General features: G+C 40.8%; 1 protein-coding gene across 2 annotated transcripts in view; it reads left to right on the top strand.

The window, feature by feature from the left end:
• The window catches only part of LOC124712049 (D-arabinitol dehydrogenase 1-like), a 95,301-nt gene that overhangs the window by 10,424 nt on the left and 57,937 nt on the right, over positions 1–26,940 (top strand). For both annotated transcript variants that reach the window (XM_047242341.1, XM_047242340.1), the window contains exon 4: positions 6,412–6,609. In XM_047242341.1, coding sequence (XP_047098297.1) covers positions 6,412–6,609 — 198 coding nt within the window. The remainder of the gene's footprint in view (positions 1–6,411; positions 6,610–26,940) is intronic.

Genomic DNA, 26,940 nt, shown 5'->3' with positions numbered 1-26,940 from the left:
GGCTGGTTATGCCGTGGTACAGAAATGAGGTGTTTGGGACTACCAAGGAAAGGTGGCAGCGGCGTAAATAAGTTGCTTGTATCACATCAGTAATGTAGAATTCCCACTTGAGGTGGCGTGATGATGACAGTTGTGGCATCTGGGACATAGATCCATGTAGCGTGATCATCAGGGTATTAGTTGTAGCTGGTAGTAACAGCGAAGGATCATCAGCAGTCGGAGGCAGAACAATGACAGGAGCATTTCGTTGCATGTCATACTCGGTCAGTGTCAGATGCAGCATGTGTAACTGATCTTGTACCAACAAGTTGTATGTCGCAATTTGCTCATGTAGCTGTTGCAGTTGTTCAGGCGAAAATGTATGTCGTGAAGCAGTCTTCTGTGTATGACTGAGTAAGATGGGGTCAAAATCAGAATCTGTCTCTATCAAAGGGTAACCTGCCGTACAAGATAAGGTCGGCGGCACAGTATTGATGTAACAGTTTGAGTAGATGAGATCGTGTGGGCGATCGTGAATGTGAAACTCAGTACTCGGTGGCAGCAGAGTTAGAACATGTTCATTGCTGTATGAAGCACTGATACGGCTGAAATCGTCTTCTGGGGTGGGTAAACAAGTTGCGGGCGACATTGAGTAGTGAACGGCCGGGCAGTAAGCGTGCGTAGTGTCGGCAAGTTGTTGATATGTGCAGCTGATTGTTTTGACTGGGTCGAGTTCAGTGAGCCAGCAGGCGGTGGCCGTAGCGTGGCTGTCGATAGGGGTCAAGCCGAGTCAGTGCGGCTCAGGTGCTGTGTAGAGGGAGGCGTGGCATGTCCAGTGTTGCACTGAGAAACAGCCAGCATTGTTGTTGGTGTAATTGGTGCACTGTCGTTGATCGGTAGTATGTCCTTGATGAAATTGTTCCTGTGAATTCGACCAGGCATGCAATTTAGTCGTAATTTGGAGTTCGTGCTCACTGGGATTTGCAACATAGTCCCCGTTTGTTGCAGTTCATTGTTTGGCATGATTGTCCAGTATCGAAGCACTGCACAAAGTTAATTCATTACACAACAGCAAGTCAAGATAGTCCAAATTAATTGGCGAAGGAGCACTGCGCTGTCCGGAAGTGAAATTACCGATGCGTTGAGCGGGTTTCGACGGACGACGTGTTCACCTTGGTCGCATTGTTGATGTGTGAGAAGGTGATGAAAGTTGTCAAAAAGCATGATTCACACAAGAGTCAGGAATTTACACACTAATTACACTTCCTGTACACTGCATCCAGATGCGGCGCGATGCAAAGTCGATGGACGTAGAAATCCAACAAAGAGTTGCTGCATTGTTTGTCCATGGCGATGTTCCAGTGCACATTTCTGGCATCATAAGCAGCGTTCATGAGGGTCGGGCTCACCAGTGTGGGGATCACGATGTTACGTACAGTAATATTGAACCCAACATTAAGTATTCGCTCGTTTATAGTGAATTAACTTTATTTTGATCAAGTCAGTACAAACACATCTGCTCGAATACAGAGTTCGGAACACAGTGAGATCAACAGTTTTCAAAGAAGTTTATTCTGAGAGATGAGGCCGTCGACTCTTGCAGTCGATAACCTCCACAATGTACTGAAACGCATTTAGTGACACCATCAAAATGGCATTGGAATTAGTACAAAAAAGATTCAAACACATGCTTGTAAGCTAGCGCTACACTGGAACTTAACAGACTTTAAGGGTGGAGTTGATTGGTGCTACAGGTTTATGGAGTGTCATGGACTTAGTATGTGAACCAAAACCAAAATATCTTATAAAATGACACAAGAGTATAAAGAGAAAATATTAACCTTCCATCACTTTATTACTGTACGTTGAAAGGAAACTAGTGCAGATATAAGCCAAATAGCAAATATGGAAAAAACACCTTTGACATTTGATGTGTCAAGTAAGACAACTGTTGCAACGGAAGGTACTAAAATTGTAACTATAAAAACTAGTCGACCTGAAAAAATGTATTACACTGTTTTCCTTTCATGTTGTGCTGATGATACTAAATTTAATCTACTGATCATTTTCAAGCACAAAATAATGCCAACACCTTCTGAAATACCACCAGGTGTTGTTCATGTACATGAAAAGGGTTGGGTGGATGAGGCTGGTATGAAATTATGGATTAATAGGGCATGAGAGAGAAGGAAAGGTGCATTGTTGAAGAAGAGTTATCTTATCATGCTACATCAATTTGAAAAATTCTGTGAAAGAGAAATTGAGACAGGTTAATGCAGGGCTTGCCATTATTCCAAGAAGATTTACTACACAATTGCAACCTCTTGGTGTTCTACTAAATAAACCATTTAAAGTATACAGGGTGTTACAAAAAGGTATGGCCAAAGTTTCAGGAAACATTCCTCACACACAAAGAAAGAAAATATGTTATGTGGACATGTGTCCAGAAACACTTACTTTCCATGTTAGAGCTCATTTTATTACTTCTCTTCAAATCACATTAATCATGGAGTGGAAACACACAGCAACAGAACGTACCAGTGTGACTTCAAACACTTTGTTTTAGGAAATGTTCAAACTGTCCTCCATTAGCAAGGATGCATGCATCCACCCTCCATTGCATGGAATCCCTGATGTGCTGATACAGCCCTGGAGAATGGTGTATTGTATCACAGCCATCCACAATATGAGCATGAAGAGTCTCTACATTTGGTACCGGGGTTGCGTAGACAAGAGCTTTCAAATGCCCCCATAAATGAAAGTGAAGAGGGTTGAGGTCAGGAGAGTGTGGAGGCCATGGAATTGGTCCGCCTCTATCAATCTATCGGTCACCGAATCTGTTGTTGAGAAGCTTCGACTGAAATGTGCAGGAGCCCCATCGTGCATGAACCACATGCTGTGTCGTACTTGTAAAGGCACATGTTCTAGCAGCACAGGTAGAGTATCCCATATGAAATCATGATAACATGCTCCATTGAGCATAGGTGGAAGAACATGGGGCCCAATCAAGACATCACCAACAATGCCTGCCCAAACGTTCACAGAAAATCTGTGTTGATGACGTGATTGCACAATTGCATGCGGATTCTCGTCAGCCCACACATGTTGATTGTGAAAATTTACAATTTGATCACGTTGGAATGAAGCCTCATCCGTAAAGAGAACATTTGCACTGAAATGAGGATTGACACATTGTTGGATGAATCATTCGCAGAAGTGTACCCGTGGAGGCCAATCAGCTGCTGATAGTGCCTGCACACACTGTACATGGTACGGAAACAACTGGTTCTCCCATAGCACTCTCCATACAGTGATGTGGTCAACGTTACCTTATACAGCAGCAACTTCTCTGACTCTGACATTAGGGTTATCGTCAACTGCACGAAGAATTGCCTCGTCCATTGCAGGTGTCCTTGTCGTTCTAGGTCTTCCCCAGTCGCGAGTCATAGGCTGGAATGTTCTGTGCTCCCTAAGACGCTGATCAATTGCTTGGAACATCTTCCTGTCGGTACACCTTCGTTCTGGAAATCTGTCTCGATACAAACGTACCGCGCCACGGCTTTGCCCCATGCTAATCCATACATCAAATGGGCATCTGCCAACTCCGCATTTGTAAACATTGCATTGACTGCAAAACCAAGTTCGTAGCGAACACTAACCTGTTGATGCTACATACTGATGTGCTTGATGCTAATACTGTAGAGCAATGAGTCCCATGTCAACACAAGCACCAAAGTCAATATTACCTTCCATCAATTGGGCCAACTGGCGGTGAATCAAAGAAGTACAATACATACTGACGAAACTAAAATGAGCTCTAACATGGAAATTAAGCATTTCCGGACACATGTCCACATAACATCTTTTCTTTATTTGTGTGTGGGGAATGTTTCTTGAAAGTTTGGTTGTACCTTTTTGGAACAAATGGATGATGGATGAAACACAACATGAATTAACTTTGAAGGGAGGTTTAAAATGACTTACAATCCAACAAATGTGTCAGTGGATAAAACAGTCATGGCCTTGAGTGAGAGAAGACATTGTTAAATCTTTCAAGAAGTGCAGCATAAGTAATGCTCTCGATACAGTGAAGATTGTCTTAAGTACGAAGAGGAAAACAATGACAAAAATGAAGAGGAAGAAGAAGAACAAAGTTCAGATGAAGATTTTGAAGGATTTTAAAAGTCAGTTTGGTTTTATATACTAAGATGCTTTTTAGTCTGGCGCTGCAGTCTACTTGTAAAAGTCATAAAAATGTTATATTTTAAAAAAGTGCTTAAAAATTAAGGTGGGTCATATAGTCCATAAAATACAGTAGTGATAAAAGTTTCAGTGCAGATATCCTCAAAGGATCATGTCTACCTGTTGCTATTAAAACTAATATGTTTCTAATCATGACTTTGCTTCTGAACTATATGTTCTAAGCAGTGGCAGCTGCTGTGTAAGAGGACAAGAGCACGTGACCATCCTAACTTTCAACATCTTGCAGATTTATTGGTTATTTTTCTTTGAATGCTGTTAAACATAACATAGATGCTCCAAACTGAAAGATATGGCACTTAAATCTACTGCACTACTGCTCATATAGATTCCATGAAACTTGGCATCTGGGTCATGAGCACAGCTTCAGTTGTGCATGTTTTAAGGAGCTTTTGTACATGAATGACTTGTGTGACATAATTGACTTAGGGGCCAAATGCATATGGATTTGATAAACAGCTTGCATGGTTCACAAGGTGCACAGCTAACCCTTGCCACTCCACTAGAAGTTTACACCACTGCCACCAGATGGTAGCACACTGCGACAAACTTTTATCCCCATTCACGTGACATAAACCTCACTAGATGATAGCACACTCCTCAGATACACTAATTCATTCACTATATAGTAAAGTACGTTGAAGTTGTACTGACAGTAAACCTATTTTGTGCATTTCTTAATGAGTTATAAAATATTAAGTTATGAATTTTATCATACAGAAATCCATTGGAGGTGGTGACAATCATTAGGGCCGAAAGCACATCACTGTTGATTGTGAGATTGTAGTATTTATTCATATTTCTGAAATTTGTTGATCTTATAAAATTCATCAAAAGCTATATCACTGGTTTCTCTGATATTCACTTAAATGTGGAACCAATGGTGGTGTCCTTTAGGCCATTATGGATCTTGGCACCTCTTTTGAGTTCTAGTCAAGTGACCGTGTTGGTAGTCATTACTACTTGAGTTTAACCATTTCCCCCAAATGGCAGTTTGTGTTTGGAGTTGGTTGTTTACTGTGTGGGAATCGGCTTTTGTGTGCAGTGTAAACATGAACTGTGTTGAATCTATTTTAAATGCTAACAGAAAAGTAAATCTGTGAGGATATGTCATGAGTTCTGTTTGGGTAGCTCATTCAGTAGAGCACTTTCCCACAAAAGGCAAAAGTCCCAAGTTCGAGTCTCAGTCCAGCACACAGCTTTAATCTACCAGGAAGTTTCATATCGGCACACAATCTGCAGCAAAGTGAAAATCTCATTCTAGGAATGTAAAAGTAAATTATCAGGAAACGTTAGCCACAAAGGAACTAGAACCATTGAGAACAGATCCTTTGACTGTGGGAGTGACGAACTCAAATAAGCGTGACTACAAGTGAACATTTAACAAGGAAAGTGTACAGTTAGCACAAGATGTTATGTAGGTGCATCATAAGAATATCTAATTTTCTGCCCGGAAGTAAATTTGTGAATTAATACATCTGTTAGGGATCTTGCACACTTGTCCAAAAAAAAGTAAAAGCACAAAAACTCCCACTTGCACAAAAATGTGAAACAGAGAGTTATGGAAGCTTACACATTATTGTCCTAAACTGTACATAATTATGTACAAAACAACAAAATTTCACAAAACAATTCTTACTTTTGTCAGATCGGTTATGAATCTTATTATTGTCATTGTTATTATTATTGACAGTAGCTGTAGTTGTATAAACTTGTTGATAAGCACAACTGCTATAGAGCAGATGCTTTTAATTTCACACTCCCAAATTTATTTGAATCTAAAAATTTGTGAACACCCACAATGTACACTCACAAGCCACCATTGGTTCTAAGTAGGTTTCAGAGAAAGCAACCCCCTTACTAATTACCTACCACCTGTGACATTTGCTTCACAAGAAACATAATGACCAGTCTGTGGTTTTCAATGGCAAGAAGGAATGCCACTTGGTATCTATAGAGGATAACTTCCTCCAGGAATCTTAGACTCCCAGAACATGATGATTAGGGAACTTGTAGAAATATGGAACCAGTATGATACTGTTTCTCAGTTGATAACCTAAGAACAGTTCACCAATCTTTATGATGATTTAATTTTATCATTATTAAGATTTTATTCACTTACATATTGTACTTTTTTACATTAGTTCACAAGTTTTTCTCATTATTTTTCAGGTGCACTGGTAGAACCAATTTCATGTGTGTCCCATGGTTGGGACATGCTCAGCCCTGTACCTGTAGGATCTCAAATTCTTATCATAGGTGCTGGCATTATAGGCAACTTGTGGGCCTGTATACTTCATGTCCAGGGCCATCGAAAGGTTACTGTTTGTGAGCCTATGCAAGACAGGCGCAAGATTGTTGAAAATCTTGGTTAGTACTCTTATCATACTAATTTTGTGACAACCATAAGTAACTACTAATTTCTGTAGCAAATATCAACATTAATTTTCATCAACTGTAGAATTCCAAAAATTGTGACAAAATGCTACGGCCTTCAGTTAGGCATATGTCATGTAATAAAATTATTTTAATTGATTTTGATTTAATTCTATTAAGATGTATTGTGAAGTTCATAAAATTTATGGAGTGAAGGTAACAGCTCACTGAACAGTAGAGGCTATGAACATTGAAAGGTACACATGACATGTGGGTATAAAATAACAGGACCATGTGAGGTGGAGCCATGGTTAGTTCATTGCAAGGATAACAGTTCAAACCCATGTCTGGACATACAGATTTAGGTTTTCTGTGATTTTCCTAAACTGCTCCAGCAAATGCCAGGATGATTCCATTGAAAGGGCACGGCTTATTTCCTTCCCCTTCCTTGACACAGTCCAAACTTGTGCTCTGTCTCTAATGACCTCTTGACAGTTCAAACCCACATCTGGCCATCCTGATTTAGGTTTTCCATTATTTCCCCAAATTGCTCTAGGCAAATGCCGGGATGGTTCCTTTGAAAGGGCATGGCCGACTTCCTTCCCCGTCCTTCTCTAATCTGATGAGACCGATGACCTCGCTGTCTGGTCTTCTCCCCAAAACAACCCAATCTAATGACCTCAATGTTAACAGGACATTACATCCAATCTTCCTTCCTTTTCTTTTAGAACAACATGCCATACCGTGAATGACCAATGGCTGTGAAGAGTGGAGCCTTCTCAGTCAAATGCAGCATCTCCGGTGTCTGTAGTCAAATCACTGTGGCTGTGGCCTTAATTTGTGTAAGAGGTGTTATTTTGTTTTGCCAAGAGTAATATGTGTAATAATACAGCAATGAATTGTTGTGAAGTTTCATATGAAACTTGGAAAAACTGCCACTGAAACTTTTCTTTTTCTAAAAGAAAACATACCAAAGACTGTTCATCACATATACAAGTTTTAAAGAAGTTCAAGCATTTCGAAGGTGACCCAGATGGTTGAAGATCAATCATACTTGACTCACCATTCAGCATTAGAAATGGATTAAAATACTGAAAATTCCGCAATGTGGTTCAATCTAATTGTTGGTCAAGTATTTGATTTCTGAAAATGTAGGAATTGACAAAAAGTGCTTAAGGCAAGATTTACATAATCAATGTAAGTTTAGGAAAGTGTGTGCCAAATTCATGCCAAAAATTCTCATGATCAAACAAAAACAAGACCACAAAAAGGTTAGCACTTACTTTGAATACCATTTAAAATGATCTTATATTATTGGAAAGGGTGACAACATGTGACAAATCTTCATTTGTCACTTATGATCCAGAAACTAAGTGCTAATCCTTGCACTGGAAATGCCCAACTTCACTGAGTGGGAAAAGATAGAATGAGCTAATCAAGATTCAAAGCAATGTTGGTTGTGTTTTTTTTTCAATATTCATGGAACTGCATATCTTCCTGAAGGTCAAACTATCAATCAACATTATTACCTTGAGCATCTTGCTCAACTCTGTGAGAAAATAAGGGAAAAAGACATGGACTGTGGAAGAACAAGTCATGGGTCATGGATTCTGCATCAAGACAAAACACCGTCATATACTGCATTAAATGATAAGTATTTGAAACCCTTAGCTGCCGCGTAAGCAGGAGATCCCGGGTTCGAGTCCCAGTCAGGATACACATTTTCAGCTGTCCCCATTGAGGTATGTCAACAACACCTGTTGGGAGCTGAGGGTTTCAATTAATTATCATTTATTTTAGAGTAGCTGCCTGGTCATGAATGGCATCTGTTCTTTCGAGAACAATTACTATCTTCATATATATTGCATTGTCTGTCTCTAGCAAAGTACAGCATCCCATTGTTAGACCACCCAACTTATTCACCTGACTTAGTAGCATGTGATTTTTATCTATTCTGAGATCAAAGCTGTATTAAAAGGAACAAAACTTCAATCTGTTGAAGCTGTGAAAGAAAAAGCTGCACACCTCATCATGGAGCTTGCAGAGAAAGACTTCCAGCACTGTTTACATCAGTGGAAAATTCTCATAGAGTGTTGCAGGGCTAGAGGAGGGGAGTATATTGAGGATGCCAATAACTAAATATGTATGTTTTTGAAATAAAATTTTTTCAGCAATAGCTCCATTATTTTATAGTTACACCATATACAGGGTGGTCTATCTGAAGTTTCAGATGAGATTATCTCAAAAACTATACATTGGGTAAAAATAGTGGGTAAGACAAGTTTGTGAATTCAAAGGGGGACATCAAATGATACTACACATGACCTGCAGCCCCTGCCCCATTGGGTTGGGCGGGGGGCAACTTTTAAATCTTGAACAGAAACCCCCATTTTTTAATGCAGATTCGGATTCTTCATAAAAAGGTAATCAAGTTTAGTCTGAAACATTTTTTTAAACCATTGACAGATGGCACTGAAACAGAGAAAAATTAAAATTGTGAAGAACTACAATTTATTTAGAATGATCCGAGAAGGACACATCAAATAGATACAAAATGTGCACCAATTCTTTAATTACACCAATTAAACTATTTTTTTACAAAATGTATCCTACCCGCATTTCTGCCAGTGGGCCTTGGAAACGATAAGAGGTGACAATGATTTCTTTAGATATATCATGTTCACTGATGAAGCCACATTCAAAAACAATGGCGGATTAAATTGTCATGATTGTCATTATTGGTCCCCTGTCAATCCACACTGGCACAGACCTGTTGATAATCAACACAAATGGTCGTTAAAGGTCTGGTGTGGAATTTTAAACAGTTGCTTGATATGACCATATTTTTTTGATCGAAATGTTATTGGGGAATCTTATTTACAAATTCTCCTTGATGATTTGTTGGAGCTAATGGAAGATGTTGATTTAGAAACTAGGCAACAAATGTGGTTCCAGCAGGGTGGAGCAGCTCCCCATTATGCTAAAAATGAGTGGAACATTTTAAATTTATGGTGCCCTGGTCAGTGGTCAGTGGATAGGACGCAGTGGACCAATTCAGTGGCCTCCATGTTCACCAGACCTAACATCTCCTGATTTTTTCTTGTGGGGTTATTTAAAAAATATTGTTTATCAAAGACAGCCCACAACCCAAAATGATATGGAGCAATGCATTTGAAGAGCATGGGCAGCCATACCAGAGGATGTGCTGCTCAAAACTGTGGGCAACTTTCACAGATGAGTGGCGTTATGCATTGAAGCAAATGGGGATAATTTTGAACAATTTCTTCATGGCTAATTTCATTAATTAAGCACCCCGTATTGTGAAAAGCAAGGGGACTCACACTTATGAAACACCTCATGGGAACATCATTCTACTGCGTCCATGTCATTGTTCCTGAGTAATACTAAAAGTAGGATACAGTACATTTTGTACAAAAATAGCTTAATTTGGTGTAAAGAAAGAATTGACACACATTTTTTATTGATTTGATGCATCTTTCTCGAATGATTCTAAATAAATCATAGTTCTTCCCCACTTTTACTTTTTTCTTGATTTCAGTGTGGGTGGGCACTGGAGGTCACATGTAGTATCGTTTGATGTCCTCCTTTGAGCTTATGAACTTGTCTTACCCACTATTTTTACTCAATGTATAGTTTTTGAGATAATCTCATCCCTCTCTCTCTGTCCATCACCTCCTCCTACCTCTCTATCTGTCCATCTCGATGTAATGTCTCTTGCAGCAGTCGCTCCGCGATATTTTCAGAAATTTTATAAATTATATAACTCAGTACATATCTTGAAATATCTTTTCTTATCTTACCGATTATCAATGCAAAGTAGTTTCAAGCCCAATTATTCCTTGGAGCGTCCATTTACTCCATGGAATAGCTTCTCTGCTATCTATGTTTTCTCTTATGAAAAGAATGGGGACTTCTTGCCGATTAGTCATGAAAGAAGGATGTATATGTATGTATTGTTGAGCTAGTCGTCATCTTGATGAGATTCTGTATGAGAAGGAATTTAATACATGAACTAAACTAAAGTAAGTGTGTTCGCGTATTATTTAACTGTTTATTATTGACAGTGTTTGCTTACTACGCTGTGTTGCACAGGATCAGTGGGGAACGTCTGATTTACACTGGACGAACCTGCCATTTTGTATGCTCAAGATATCCAGTTACTTCAAATAAATAGGCTAATACGGTCTTACCAGCAGATCAGGATAGAATAGTATTGAACTGTGTGAATGTGATAAGCCTGCTTTGTTAATGAAAATCCCCTTAATATATGCATGTTTTCACTATCCTGATCAGTGAAGCTAAATCAGGCCGGTGTGAGAGAGGTTTTTTAAATTTTAAGAAATATTAAATCATCCTTCAGATAGACCACCCTGTATACACACAGATTTCAAAATTCGCATTCTTATTTGTGTTCCTTTCAATGGACCTGTGTGTGTGTGTGTGTGTGTGTGTGTGTGTGTGTGTGAGTGTGTGTGTGGGTGTGTGTGTGTGAGAGAGAGAGAGAGAGAGAGAGAGAGAGAGAGAGAGAGAGAGAGAGAGAGAGAGAGAATCTATAGCTCTGAAAAAAGGTTTTGTCCAAAAGCTAGCAATTTTCTCGTTCTCTTTTATTTGCCTTTCAGCAAATCACTGTCTTTACTATTCAATGAGTTGCTACCTTTGTTCCTTAAATTATTTACATGTGCCCAGAACTTACCATTAACACTTTTCTATCTCTAGCGAGACAAAAACACTTCTTTATTGGATAAAATACCTTCAATTCTTCCCTGCCAAATTTCAATAAATGTATTTCTTTTTGTGGCTTACTTCTTACTAATCTTCATTATTCTGTATGTTTTTTCCACTAGTGCTCTTTGCTGTTGTTTAATAACAACTCATTTTTCTCTTTCTTTGCTTTTAACTATTCCTCTTCTATGTTCAATTCTTTTTCTTCTCATTTGTTTCAATGTTTCCTCCCTACTATCTTTCAGTATGCTTGTTGTAATATATATCAGTTTTCAGGCAATTTACTGTTTCTTGTATCTTTCGCTGATTTTTACTTGCATTTTCATACTTTTTCACCTACTTCATTTTTATATTTCTTGAATATAATTCTGCTGTCTTGTCATTCTTTCAGCTTATATAGATATTTATTGTAAGTATTGCTCACAACATTTTCTTCACTAATTCATATCCTACAGAATGTTTTTCTTAGCTATGCGTTTCTCTGTATATCACCTTCTGCAGCTCTCTCTCTCTCTCTTTCTTCATGTATACATTTTCTTAAACCATTTTAATAGCTTTGTTCACAATTTCCAAATTTCCTCTCTTTTATTTCCAGTCATCTGTTCTATTCTATTTTCTGTGCCTTGATTAAGGCATTGAATTCATATTATGGAAAAATGAGACTCAAAATATCTGTGCAGTTATCCAGATTTATATTTTACTTACTTAGGTGCTTGTCAGGATGATTCTTTCAACAAGAAGGAAGCCAATTGCCTTCCTAAACCTTGCTCATCTTAGAAAGTGCAACTCTTCTAATAAGCATAACACAAACAGGACATGAAACTCAAATATACCTGCTTTTTTTCTGCCCATCCTCTGCTGCAAACCTGACTCATTACTTTAACTACTTAGTCCTCATTTCCTCACCTCCCACATTCATTCATCTGTTCACCATGTTTTGATGACCCCATCAAGAAGAACAGTACAGGAGTGTAACAATCAAGCTGTAAATTAACAGAAGGCAAATAAATCCTAGAAACTTAAGCTGTAAAGCAAGGATATCATAGAAACTTTGTCTGTATATCATAGTACCAATTAACTATATTGCTTAAAGCTATTCAAGCTTATACCAGCTAAATTTAATAAATTAAATTAGAAAAAATATCTGCTACTTTAAAAAAACATTTCTACCTCCTGATTTATTCTAGATAACCTTTGTTTTAATATGCTTTTAGCTTTTTCCTCACAGCTGCACTTGCATACATGTTTCAAGGTTATACTGCACACATCTCCTCATCCCAGGTCCCTGTGTTCAACTCTTCCTTCACTGTCTCTCTGTCCACATCTTCCTCCCACCAAACTCTGTTGTCTGTGTCCTCCTCACCACTCACTTTCCTTTCTCACTGCATCTCCTTCTCTCCACTCTCTCTATCTCTCCATCTCTTCTGCCCTCTCTTCCCCATCACATCTTCCTCCACCTCCCTCTGTCTATATCCTCCTACCCCTCTTTCTGCCCACCTTCTACTCCCCATGTCCCCTTCTGAACCATCCTTGTTCTTCACAGTGCCCTTCTCCTATGCCCCCCTCTATGTCCACCTCATCCTCTTCCACATTCTCTCTTCACCTCCTCCTCCTCCTCCCTTCTCTCCATCCATCTCCTCCCCAGTCTCTCCATCCATCTCCCTCTCTACATATACCCCTCTTCCCTCTCTCTCTGTTCATCACCTCCTCCCACCTCTCTATCTGTCCATCTCCTCCTCCGCCATTTTTCTCTGTCCACATCGTTCTTCCCCTTCTCACTACTCATCCGATCTGCCCTCCCTGCACAGCCATGCCCATCTGCACATGTAGCCCCTGTAAGGCATGCTTACTCTACCTGCACAACACACTCTCCCTATTTATGCCCATGTCCTCTTGTCCTCCCCTCCTGTGCCATCCCTCCCCCTATCCACCTTGCCATATGCTCCTATCAGTCTGTTCATTTCCTCCACTCCTTCTCTGTCCATCTGCTCCTGTCCATCCATTCCTACACACTCTCTCCTTGTCTATCCTCTCCTGCCCCTTCTCTGTACATCCCATCCTCTGTGCATCTCATCATATCCATATCCATGCTCATTCACAGGAGTAGCCCTGCGAAAAGGGTCAATAAAGCACACTGATATTACTCCAACACAACAAGCTTGTCGTCCAGGGTACTAAAAAACTGTTTCTTGCCCCTGCAATACATGTCAATAAGACAGGGCAATACTATTCCACACAACTCAACTGTCATGCAGAGCAGTCTTTTCCACTTAGCTTCACTCATGTATGCATTCAACACATGCAGTGCACACATCTCCTCCTCCTCTCTCTCTGTGCCAAACTCTTCCTTCCCCTGTCACTCTGCATCCCTGCACACCTGATCCATTCATAAATAGCTATCCATTTCCTCCTCCACACTCACTATACCTAGGTTTCCTCCAATCCACCTCCTCCTTTTCCACCTGTCCACTACCATCTACACCTTCCACCTGCCTCATGCATGTCCATCTGCTCCTCTGCTCTCACTGACCATCTCCTCCTCCCCTCTCTCTTCCCATCTTTCCCTCCCGCTTCTCTGTGCATTTTGTCCTTCCCTTCTATCAGTATATTTCTTCCTTCCCCATCTCCATGTGTTCATCTCCTCTTCCCTATGCTTTCTGCCCATCTCATCCTCCCCCTCTCTGTATTTCCCCTCTACCCATCTCCCCTTTCTGTCCTCTCCTCCTGTCCCTTTTCTCTGCCCACCTCGTCCTTCCTCCCCTCTCACTATCCATCTCCTTCTGCATCTTTCTGTTCATTTGTGCACATCTACACATGTAGTCTCTGCAAAAGAGGTTGATAAAGCAGGCCAGTACTACTCCCACACAACACATCTGTTGTGCAGGGCAGCCTACATGTCGGGGGTTGGAAATACATTTCTTGCATCTGACGTGAAAGTTGCAATGCAAAGTAGGTCAATAAGCTAGTCCTATACTATCTCTATGCAGCATACCTGTTGTGCCAAGCAGCCTGTGTGATAGGGACTGAAAAAACATGTTTTTGTCGTTAGCTGTGCTTTTATTGGAAGTAGGAGGGTATAAACCCCACAGTGCTGATACTCATACCATTTGCTGTTTGTCTGTTGCATAGGGTTGATATTAATCAAGGAGTTTGGAACAACGTTCTGGACAAACTTATTCTGATTTATTATATAAATGTCTTTTCCTGGTGTTCATTCACATAAGTGTTTGACACATGTAATACACACATCTCCTTCTCCTCCACTCTTGGTCCATCTCCTCCTCCTCCTCCACTTGGCCCATCTCCTCCTCTCCCTCTCTTTGACCATCTATTCCTTCCCTCCTCTCTCTGTCAATACTATTCTCCTCCCTTAATTTGTTTTCTCCTTTCCCCTATCTCTCACACAGCTCCTCCTTATGCCCCTGTCAGAACATCTTTTCCTTGCTCCTCTTTCTTCATATCTCTTTCTCTCCACCTCTCTGCACATGTCTCTCCCCTATCCTGCTGCCCCCTCTCTCTACCCAAACCATCCTGTCTACTTTCTCCATCTAACTTTTCCACAATGTTTCTCTCCATCTCTTCTTCCCACTACTTCTATCCTCCCCCCCCTCCCCCTTACTTTCTGTCCATCTCCTCCTTTGCCTTCAGTCTCTGACCATCTTCTTCTTCCCTTCTCTCTCTGTACAATTTCTCCTGCCACAGTCTCTCTGTACATTTCCTACTGCCCACCTCCGACTCTCCATTTCCTCACGCTCCCCTCTTCCTATCCAACTCCTCCTCCTGTCTGTAACCCTCTAAAACCCCTTTGTTCCTCCCCTCTGTCTCCACTCACTCTGTCCATCCCATCCTGGTCCCTCTCTCTGTGCAACCCTTCTGCACCCTCTCTCTTCCTATCCATCGCCTCCTACACTGCTCTCTGTGCATCCACTCCACTATCTATATCAAACCTCCCCAAATGTGCCTGTTCACATTTGTAGCTCCAGCCCAACAGGTTGATGGAGCTGCTTGATACTAGTCCAACAACATGCCTGCCATGTAGGGCAGCTTACATGTCAGGGTCTTCAAAACCAGTTTCTTGCACCTCAGCCAAGTCGCCAGGCCAGGCCTATACTTCTTCAATACAACATGCTTGCTGTACAGGCCAGTCTACATGTCAGGGGTCAGAAACAGTTTCTCAGCCCTGACATATAGGCTTCCCATAAAAAACCTGTGTGTTGTGCAGTGCAGCCTATACGCTAGGGGCTGTAGAGAAACAAGTGATTGCCAGCATCTGTGCTCCTTTCCCTGTTGCTTCACCTGCATATGTGTTTAACATGTATTGTACATGTCTTCTCATCAACTCTTTCTAGATCTCCTCTTCCCCGACACACACCAGTCTCCTCTTCTCCCTCACTCTCATCATAGCCTCCTCTCCATCTCTCTGTCCATACTTTTCTCCCACCTAAGCCCATATCATACTTCCCCTCCTCTCTGCCCATCTCCTCCTCTCACTCATTCTGCCCATCCCCTCCTGCTTCCCTTCTCTTTCTGCCCATCTCCTCCTCTCCACTCTCTCTGTCCATCTCTTCCCTTCCCTATATGTCCATTTACTCCTCCTCTCCATCCTCTCTGTTCATCTCCTGCTCTCCCATGCCTCTCTGTCCATCTTGTCCTCCCACCTCTTCCTGTCTGTCTCCTCCTCATCCCTTTCTCTCTGTCCAAACTTCTACAGTGTCCATCTTCTCTTGCCCCTCTCCTTATCCATTTGCTCCTCCTCTTCTCTATATCCGCCTCCTCCTGCCCCTCCCTCTACCTCTCCCTCCTTCCCCTCTTCCTCTCAACCTTCTCCTCAACCCTTCCCTATCAATCTCCTCCTCTCCCTCTGTTCCATCTCCTGCTCCTTTTCTCCTTGTCCATGCACTCCTGTCCCTTTCTTTCCATCTCCTTGTCTGTCCGTTTCAACCCTCCCCCAACCACAAACATTTGCATGTGTAATCCCTGCAAAACAGGTCAATGAAGCAGACCAATGCTACTCCCACAATGTACCTCTCATGCAAGACATCCTGCATGTAAGGCTCATAATACTCTAACATAATATGGTTGTCATGCAGGATAATCTGCATTTCAGCGGCTGAAAAAAAATTTTGCCCTGCAACACATGTAGATAAGGTAGGCTGATACTGCTTGTAACCTCCCCCTCCCTCAAAATTTGTTGTTGATGTCGCTACTATTGCTTTTGGTATGGTCTCTTTTTTGAAAAATACAAGAGGAGTAAGATTTACAATAAACTATTTACTTACCTTTTTTCCCCTTACCTCACTGCAGTTCTTAATGTCTAGGAGCTGATTCTTGAAGCTGAAATTTTAATATTTTGGGATCTCATGGTTTCAATTGACATAATTACATTTGAATTAAGCCTGCGCAAATATTTTGTTGTCATGATAATTTATTCTCTCACATTTTTCTGTAGCACCCTGTCTTTTGAATTTTCACATTAACAAAGCCAAATATAAAGCCCAAATATAAAAAACACGTCCAGTCATATCAGGCATACCCACTACTTTTCAATCCATGGTAATAAAAATATTCCAAAAGGTTTACAAATTTTCTTGACAAATGAATTTCTATTAATTTATAGTATTATTTTATAAATGAATCCAGAAATAAATATAATAAAATGTACTAAATAATTCTTTATAATATAAATTTTAAGTGTACCAAATATTTTGTAAATTCAAGTGTTTCTAAAAGAAAACTAACAATTTCAGCTGTACATTCAAAGCTAGTACATATAGATTGCAATAATGAAAATAAAGTAATTTCTTTTTATAGATTTTGGCTTGTAACATAAAACATCATGTACAAAATCATATGATTTTTTTTAGAAAAACAGCTGAGACAATATTGACCTATTCAGATTTTGAAAATATTTCTGATATTGGCTACTTCTATTGAGGAAAAATAATACTAGAGGAGGGTGTCCTTTTAGATGCTCCATCAAACCTCTCCTACAGGGCAGCCTCTTAGGTAGGGGCAGAAAGAAAACATATTTGTTTTATTGCTGCTTCCATTGCAGCTAGGAGTTTTTAAACCTCACAGTACTGATTCTCATAAAAATTGCTATATGTATGTCATATTTGGTTGAAATCAATCCAATGGTTTGGGAGGAGATCTTGGACCCACATACATACATACTTACAGTCCACTTTATATATCCTTTCCATGCAGCATTGCATGCATATGTATTCGACATATGTATTGAACACACTTTCTTCTCCTCCTCTTTGTGTCCACTTCTTCCTCCCTCTGTTTGTCCACCTCATCCTCCCATCCCTGTCTATTTCCTCTTGTGTCTCTTCATCTCCTTCTCCCCCTCTGTTTGCCCATTTCCTCCACTGCTTCTCTCTGACCATATCATTATTCTCTTCCCTTCTCTTTCACCATACCCTTCTCTCCCACTTTTTTTTCCATCTCTGCCTAACCCTTGTCCATTCCCACCACCCCTCTACAGTTTCAACCTACCTCATGCTTCTCCACCTCCCTCCATCTCTCTGTCCATTACTTCCTCTCACTTGCTCTGTCCATTCCCTCCTCTATCCTTTTTAACTTGTGCCCAGACATGTTCATCAACACTTGTAATGCGGGTAATACAGTTCAATAAAGCAGACCAATACTACTCCCAGAACATGCCTGTCATGCAGGACAGGCTACACACTAGGGGCTTGAAAATCATTTATTTGCTCCAACATACAGGCCACCATGCAAGCAGGTCGATAAAGCAGATCAATGCTACTCCAACACAGTATGCTTATCAAGCATGGTGGCCTATATGTCGGGGCCCAAAAGATTGTTTTTTACCCCTGACATGTGCACTGCCCTGCAAAGTAGATTGATCTGGCAGGTTAACACTTTTCTTATACAATATACCTGTTGTGCATGGCAGCCTACATGTTGGGAGCTGGAAAATCATATTTTGCCGATGTCTAGGCTGCCATGCAAATCAGGGCGAAAAAACAGGTGAGTACTGTTCTGACAAGACACACCTCTCATGCACGGCACCTTACATGTTGGATGCTGCAAACCATTTCTTGCCTCTGATATGCAGGCTGAGCAACAAAGCAGGCCAGTAATGCAGCTACTGCTATCCCCACACAACACACCTGTTGTGCACAGCAACCAATATGACAGCAATTTCTTAGACTTTCCCGGCGATTTGATGACATCTCGTGGAAATCAGGTTTTCTGCCGGATATCAGCATCTTCCAAACATGATATTTCGACGTCATTACTTGACGTCTTCATCAGGTGTGACCTGAGACTGGCTGCTTGCTGGACCAGGTCGCATATTTATGCCTGCCCGGTGCCTGTTATTCTGTTTGCTGTTCCCTAGTCGGTCCGCACCCGCGAGTCGTGCTATCCTGCCGCTCTAGGTGTTCCTTATTCCGTCCATGCCCACTCTGGCCGCCTCCAACTGCGGTCGTGGCCTCCTGGTGTTGCCTTCTCGGTCTGCACCCATGAGTGGCGTTCCCCTGCCACTCTGGATGTTCCTCATTCCGTCTGTGCCCGCTCTGGTCGCCTCCACTCGTGGGCACGGACTGTAAAGGGAACACCAGGAGGCCACCACTGCAGATGGAGGTGGCCAGAGTGGTTGCGGACGGAATAGGGAACGTCCATAGTGGCAGGGGAACGCCACTCACAGGCCCGGATCAAGGAGGCAACACCAGGAGGCCACGACCACAGTTGGAGGCAGCCAGAGCGGGCGCGGACGGAATAGGGAACACCTAGAGCGGCAGGATAGCGCGACTCGCGGGCACAGACCGACTAGGGAATGGCAAACAGAACACCAGGCACCAGGCAGGCATAAATATGCGACCCGGTCCAGCAAGCAGCCAGTTTCCAGTCACACCTGATGAAGACGTCAAGTAATGACGTCAAAATATCGTGTTTGGAAGACGCTGATATCTGGCAGAAAACCCGATTTCCCACGAGATGTCAATATGACAGCAGCTTAAAAGATATGTTTGTGCCCTTAACTTTGCTTCTATTGGAGCTAGGAGGTTATAAACTCCACACTGATAATACTCATGAGGCCTAAAGTTTCTGTACCAAATTTGGTTGAAATTGATTGAGGTGTTTGGGAGGAGATCCAGATACACATACATACCCTCTGCTTTATTACACACACAGACACACACAATAGCCTTTACCCCATAGCTTCACCACACCACATACTTGTTTTACACGTATATTCCACACATCTTCTTCTGCCACCACTTTTGCCCATCTCCTCATTCCCATGTCTCTAACAGTATTCTGCTTCCACTATCTCTCTGCCCATATCATTCTCCTCCTCACCCCTCTCTGCACATCTCTTGCTGCTCATTTCTCTGCCCATCTCATCCTCCCTCCTGAAAGAGCCCCTCCTGCCCTTTTCCTCAGTCCATCCTTTCTGCCCCCTTCTCACCTTCCATTTCCACCTGCCCCTGCTCTCTACCCATCCCCTGCGCAACAGGTTGATGATGGATTCTGACATAACTCTCATGTAACTGTTGTGTAGGGTAGCCTCCAAGCAATGGGCTTCAAAACTATTATTTGCTACTGACATGTTAGCTGCCCTACAAAGTGGGTTGGTTAGGCAGTTCCATACTACTCCAACACAATGCACCCATTGTGCAGGGCAGCTTACACACCAGGGGCTGAAAACCATTTCTTGCCTCTGATGTGTTGGCTACCCTGCAAAGCAGGTTGATGAGGCAGGCTGATACTATTCCCACACATCACACCTGTCATGCTGGGCAGTCTTTATGGCAGGGGCCAGAAAAACACATGTTTGCCCATTTCTTCACTTCTATTGGAGCTAGGAGGTATGAACCCCACAGTGCTGATACACAAGAGGCCTGCTGTTTGTGTGCCATATTTGGTTGAAATAGATCTAGGGGTTTGGAAGGAGATCCCAGTCATACACACATACACCCTGCTTTATTTACACAAAAGAAAAGATATACATTGTTAGCTTAATATTTATTTATATTGAGTACTATTTACAGTACAGCACTACTTTTCATGCACCTTTAAAACTGATACCCTACTTCGAATGTTGCACCTTTCAGTCTAGGAATTTAGATATTCAAATAATTTGTAAAAAAAAAAGTGACTAATGAGGAATAGTTTAGTTTTCTTTTACACTGGAGGTTATTCTCAATATTTTGCTTTATGTTAGTTGACTACATTTACACAAGAGTATATAACTCCACTCTAAACTACTTTAGACTAACAGACAAAGTCTACACCTGTATCGTGTACTATTATTATGCACAGCACAGGTCAGCAGAAACTGATTACTATTGTCAGCATTAAAACCCATTATGGAGTAAATGCATAGGGAAGCAAGTATAAGAATTGCAAAATCCTTAAAAATGTTGCTACAAGAAGCATGGTTATCCATTTTATACAAGATTCTTACTGCTTATTTTTGCTGAATAATTATTTATTCTAGATGCACTGCTTCAGGAAAGTTTTCCATAAGGCAGTAGAGGTGAAAATATACAAAATAAGCCCACAGTCTTGTCTTTAAGTCAACATAGTGAGAGATTCTTTTAAAGGTAAAACATGTTGAGCTGAGCTGCTTGATTGCTTTACCTATGTGTTACATCCAGTTTAACTTTTCATCCAACTGGACTGTATGAATTTTCCACATTGTGTTTCATTCCATGTATGGAAATTAATGTTTACTTCTGGTGCTAACAGACTATTATTTCTTGTTTGAAGTTCTAATATGAATCTCTGTGGGATTAAGACTAAAACTGTTGGTTGTGATCACTTGCAAGCCTGTTTAGCTACCTTCTGCATCCATGAAAGAGAGATACTGTTAATGCCCTAACACATTAGTCTGACAGACAGAATTTTGTGAGCCACCCAATCAAAGGCTTCAGCATCACGGAATGTTGCAATAGGATAATTTTTCTTCTAGAACTTCATTTGTGAGATTCTGTATTGCTTTTGCTGTGATGAATACTCTACAAGAATCAAACTAAGAGGGAGTTAACAAGCTCTGCTCAGTTAAATGAGTATTCTGTCACACACCACTTTTGAAAAGAGTGGAAATAATTAAATATGTCTGTAACTAAAATTGAATCGCTTTCCTGTCAGGAAATTTGTGTTGAGTCATGATTAATAATGGGGCAGTTTTAGGATAATCCAACCAAGTCAGCACTTTTGTGATCTGACAGGAAACAGCATATCCACTACAGCATAGCAGTTAACCCCATAGAAAACAGCTTTACCAGAAATTAATAAAAAATCTTAGTAGATACTGTTATATATTATGAAAACTTAAAGAAAACTGCAATTTTGAAACAGTACTATGTGCCTACTACTCTTACATTCATAGTAATCTACTATATGGTATTATATTTTGAGGGAATAAAGGTTTCGCAAAAAGTTGTTTTAAGCTCCAAAAGAGAGCTATTCGTATTCTGAAGGGTGTTGCCTACAGAGATCCATGTAGAGGATTCTTTAAGGAGTTAAAAATTTTGACCCTCCCTAGTTTATTCATCTATGAACCAGTATGTTTCCTAAAGTCAAATCAAGAATTATCTTCTCTAAACAGAGAAGTACATGACTATCAGACCAGAAAGAGGCACGAATTCCAGAGAAACTTACATTCAAAATACCTGTACCAAAATAGTGTGATGTATCTACGCAAAATAATGTTCAATGCCTCACCAAAGAAATAAAAAGCATACAAAACTTACGTATATTTAAAAAAGAATTGAAGAGGCTACTATTAGGTCAGAGTTTCTATAATGTTGATGAATTTCTTTGCTATCCAAAGAGATACTGCTCATCTTTTGATTTTTCTGCATAATCCTTCGTTTTTCTTCAACTTGCATGTAAATAGAAGACAAAATATGTGGAGTTTAATTAAGAAAAATATTAAAGTGTAATTAACAAAATGTTATTCCCCTTAATGGATTTTTCTTTGTATAAGCCTTGTAAATTTTTTCCCATCTTTCATGTAAAAAGAAGACAAAATATGTAAAGTGTAACTAACAAAATGTTATTTCCCTTAATTGTTAAAAATATAAATCATGCTCTCTCTCTCTCTCTTTCTTTCTATATAACAATTCCTATATTCAGTAAATAATGAGATGGATGATAATAAATTGAATTGAATTTTATCACTTTTAAATCATTGGACACTACCATAGCCAGTAGGAACACTTATTTTCTGTATTCTGATGGAATTTTGTAGTTCCTGAGGGGTTGTACTTTTGAAACTAGTGTCTGTTGGTGGTGTATGTAGTATCTGCACAATTAAATCTAAAGCACCTATATTTTCTTTTTCTTCTGAATTTGAAGGCTTAGGCCCTTGTGCCTGTTCTGTCTTCATTTTTCAGTGTCATCTCATTCTGTGTCTTCCTGTGTTACTGCTTCCTGTTGTGTCATACAGAATGGCCAGGAGTGGGATTCTCTTGCACTCATTCTATGTAGATGATGGTTCCACAATGCTTTGTTTTATTCAATCTTTTCATTAACATTACAAATATTTAGTTCATTCCTAACATCTTCAATTTTTATATCATCTTCCCTGGTAACAACTCTCATTCTCCTTAGAAATCTCATTTCTGCTGATTGTAGTTAGCTTTTATCAAGTTTTTTAGGGATATATGACTCAATTCCTGATAGCAATACAGGTGTAGCCATTGTTTTATAAAATTGTAATTTTGTTATGGAATTTTTTATCATTCCAAACGGTAATTGGCTTCATTCTATGTCTTTGTCCAGTTCACAGCTTATTTCACATCCTAAGAAATTAAAGTTGGAGACCTGCTCAAGTGGTGTATTATCTATTATTATTTTTGGTGTATGGGGCATTTCCCATGATGAAGCATGATTTTAATTTTCTTTATTGATGTTCAAGGGTTCTATTCTTTTTTCCTAATTGATGTAATTTATGGACTAATCATCTTCACTTTCTTCCAAAATGTTAACACCATCTGTGTACATGACAATATTAACATATTTATTTCTATTAACCTGTATAGCTAGATTTACTTCCTGTCTGACATTTTTAATCACATCATTTGCATATACATTAAATAAGGTTAATGATAGGCTACAGGCTTGTTTGAGTCCCTTATTGGTAGTGATTTCTTCAGATGTATTATTACCAAACCTTATGATTACTTTTGTGCCCATGTGTAATATTTTTGTAGTTTCAATAAGATGTCTAGGATATCCAGCTCTACTCATTAGGTCCCACAGTTTCTTCCTGTTCAGTCTGTCAAAAACGTTTTTTGAAGTCAATGAAAACTATGTTTGTCTCCAAATTGAATTTTCGTAACTTCTCTAAAATTCTTTTTATGGTAAATATATTGTCACTGCAGGAATGGAACCTGTATTTGCTCAAACAGTCCACAGGTGCACTGCTGGTCCATAGTGTCCAATGGGCAAATATGCTATTCAATACCACTTCAACCGCAGAACATTACGTAGGAAACCATCATACATTGCACCATTTAGACTGCCATGGATAAAATGGGGCCCAATTATCCTCCCTCCCATAATGCCGCACCATACATTAACCCACCAAGGTCACTGATGTTCCACTTGTCGCAGCCATCGTGGATTTTCCATCGCCCAATAGTGCATATTATGCTGGTTTACAGTACCACTGTTGGTGAATGATGCTTTGTCACTAAATAGAACGAGTGCAAAAATTCTGTCATCATCCCGTAATTTCTCTTGTGCCCAGTGGCAGAACTGTACATGACATTCAAAGTCATCGCCATGCAATTCCTGGTCCATAGAAATATGGTACAGGTGCAATTGATGTTGATGTAGCATTCTCAACACCGACGTTTTTGAGATTCCCGATTCTCGTGCAATTTGTCTGCTACTGATGTGCGGATTAGCCGCGACAGCAGCTAAAACATCTACTTGGGCATCATCATTTGTTGCAGGTCATGGTTGATGCTTCACATGTGGCTGAACACTTCCTGTTTCCTTAAATAACGTAACTATTCGGCAAATGGTCCGGACACTTGGATGATGCCATCCAGGATACCATGCAGCATATGTAGCACATTCCCGTTGGGCATTTTGATCACAACAGCAATACATCAACACAATATCGACTTTTTCCACAATTGGTAAATGGTCCATTTTAACATGGGTAATGTATCATGAAGCAAATACCATCTGCACCGGTGGAATGTTTCGTGATACCACATACTTATACGTTTGTGACTATTACAGTGCCATCTATCACAAAGCGAAAAAAGTGGTCCAACTAAAACATTCATATTTCTTTATGTAATAAAAAATGGGGGTTCCTATTTAAAAAGCACAGTTGATATCTGTTTGACCTATGGCAGCACCATCTAGTGGGCCAAACATAGCACCGCCTCGTTTCCCCCGTCAAGCTAGACAAGTTTCGTTCTTTGTAGATTTCTTGTTTGACGCTTATTTCGTGAGATATTTGGCCTGGTCATGGTTAATGGACCACCCTGTATAGGCAGTGGCTATCTCTTCCTCCATGACTTCTGTTTCCACATGCTGTACCATAGAGGTGGGGTGGAGAGCGTGTCTGATCTGCCATCCCGAGTACCCGTTTTTCTGGAAAACAGTTTTGAGGTGTTCCAGCTCATGGGGCAGACTCTCTGTGTCAGAGATGGTGCACACCCTGTGCATCAGTGTTTTTAGCGCCCCAATCCTCTGTGAAGAGTCTATGAAGGGCCAGATCATGAACGTGTCATCCACATGGTGCAGTAAACAAGTAAGTTTCCGTTTGGATGATGCCAAAGCTTCCTGCTCGAAGTACACCGTATAGAAATTTGCAACCACAGGCAAGAGTTGGCTCCCCATTGTGACTCCTTCTGTTTGTTCATAGTAATCTCCATTAAAGAAAAAATGCATGGAGGTCAGGACATGCCTGAAAAGGTCGGTCATCTTCTTGTCAAATTTCTGTGCAATAAGCTCAACTGACACTTGAAGAGGTACCCTGGTGAATAATGAAACAATGTCAAAACTCACCAGGATATCTGAGTCTTTCAGCTTGAAGCTGTTGAGACATTTTACAAAATCCACAGAATTGAGAACATGATAAGGGCATTTACCGACATAAGGGGTTAGTAATTCTGCCAGGTATTTGGCCAGCAAATATGTAGGTGCCCTAATGTTGCTGACAGTTGGGCGTAATGGCACCCCTTCTTTGTGGGCTTTAGGGAGTCCATAAAGTCTTGGCGGTACAGGTCCTTGAGGTGTTAAATTTTTTGGCAACACACTCCGGTACATCCATGTCCTTGAGAAGAGCCCTAGTCTTGTTCTCCACCTTCTTTGTGGGGCCAGTATTGATCTTCCTGTAAGATTCATCAACTAGCAGGCTCTGCATCTTCTCAATGTAGTCCTTATGGGAAAGAATAACCATACCATTGCCTTTGGCAGCTGGTAAGTCAACAATCTCATGGCTCTGTCTCAGGTCTTGAATGACTGCCCTCTCCCTGCTGGTAATATTCGACTTGATCGGTTTAGTTCTTATCAGAGCACGGCAGGTTTCCTGGCATACTTCTTCAGCTGCTTCAGGTGGTAGCCGCACAGCAACCTCTTCAACTGCACTGTCAATGTCCACTACCAGCATGAACCTAGGTGTGGGAGCAAAATTAAGTCCCTTCTACAGAACAGAAATCGCATCCCCAGTCAGCTCAATGTCCATGAGATTGATGACCATCTTGCATGGGGCCTCCAGTGATGGTTTGTCAGAGAGATGAGAGAATTTAGATATCTGACATCCCAAGGTCTTCTTATGTGCAGAATTGGTCGTCACCTAGGTAACACCATCAAACCAGTCCCAGGTCCCAGAATTAAAATGATTGGCTAGTTGTAGATGTAGTTTAAGTTGTTCCTAGGAGTTGTAGTCAATGCTGCACCTAGGAAAGGGCACCCTCTCATGAACCAAGGCAAGGTTAGCACCTTCTTAATTCTCTTAGCTGCTGCAGAATCGATGTGATGCGTGACCTTAGCAAGATTTGGCACAACCTGATCAGCATGACATCTCTTCAGAAAAGCAAGACCACTCAGCAAATGGCTCTTTCGGTGGCACAGCTTATCAAATTTTTTCATGCTGTGATACGGCTCCTCCTCGTAGTAGTATATGATGTGATTGTTCAGTTTCTCCCAGCGTATTTCTTGGTTGAACAGCCCATGGGTGTACTGCCAGTCCATAGTGTCCAAAGGGCACAATATTTCAGTGATCAGAGATGTCGCCATCATCAGGTGCGCTGACGAACTGAGCTCCTGAGGGTGGGCAGCCGTCTTAAATCCCCTCCCTCTGCAAGGCATTCTCCCCGCTGTCTGTGCCTGCTGCCGCATGTCAGCAGCTGCTGAGACCCTGGCGTCAGCATCTGTGGTGGCATCGGAGCTCAGTTCGTCAGTGCACCTGATGATGGTGACATGTCTGATTACCAAAACATTTTGCCTGTTGGACACATGGACCGACAGTACACCCTTGGAATGTTCGAGCAAGAAATACACCAGGAGAAACCAAAAAATTGGAGCCTGTATTTGATTGTTTATTAGTGGATGAAGCATTTTGTGAAGTGC

The sequence above is a fragment of the Schistocerca piceifrons genome, chromosome 8 (assembly GCF_021461385.2).
Source record: "Schistocerca piceifrons isolate TAMUIC-IGC-003096 chromosome 8, iqSchPice1.1, whole genome shotgun sequence".
Classification (NCBI taxonomy): Eukaryota; Metazoa; Arthropoda; class Insecta; order Orthoptera; family Acrididae; genus Schistocerca; species Schistocerca piceifrons.
This window is presented reverse-complemented; position numbering and strand designations above follow the sequence as displayed.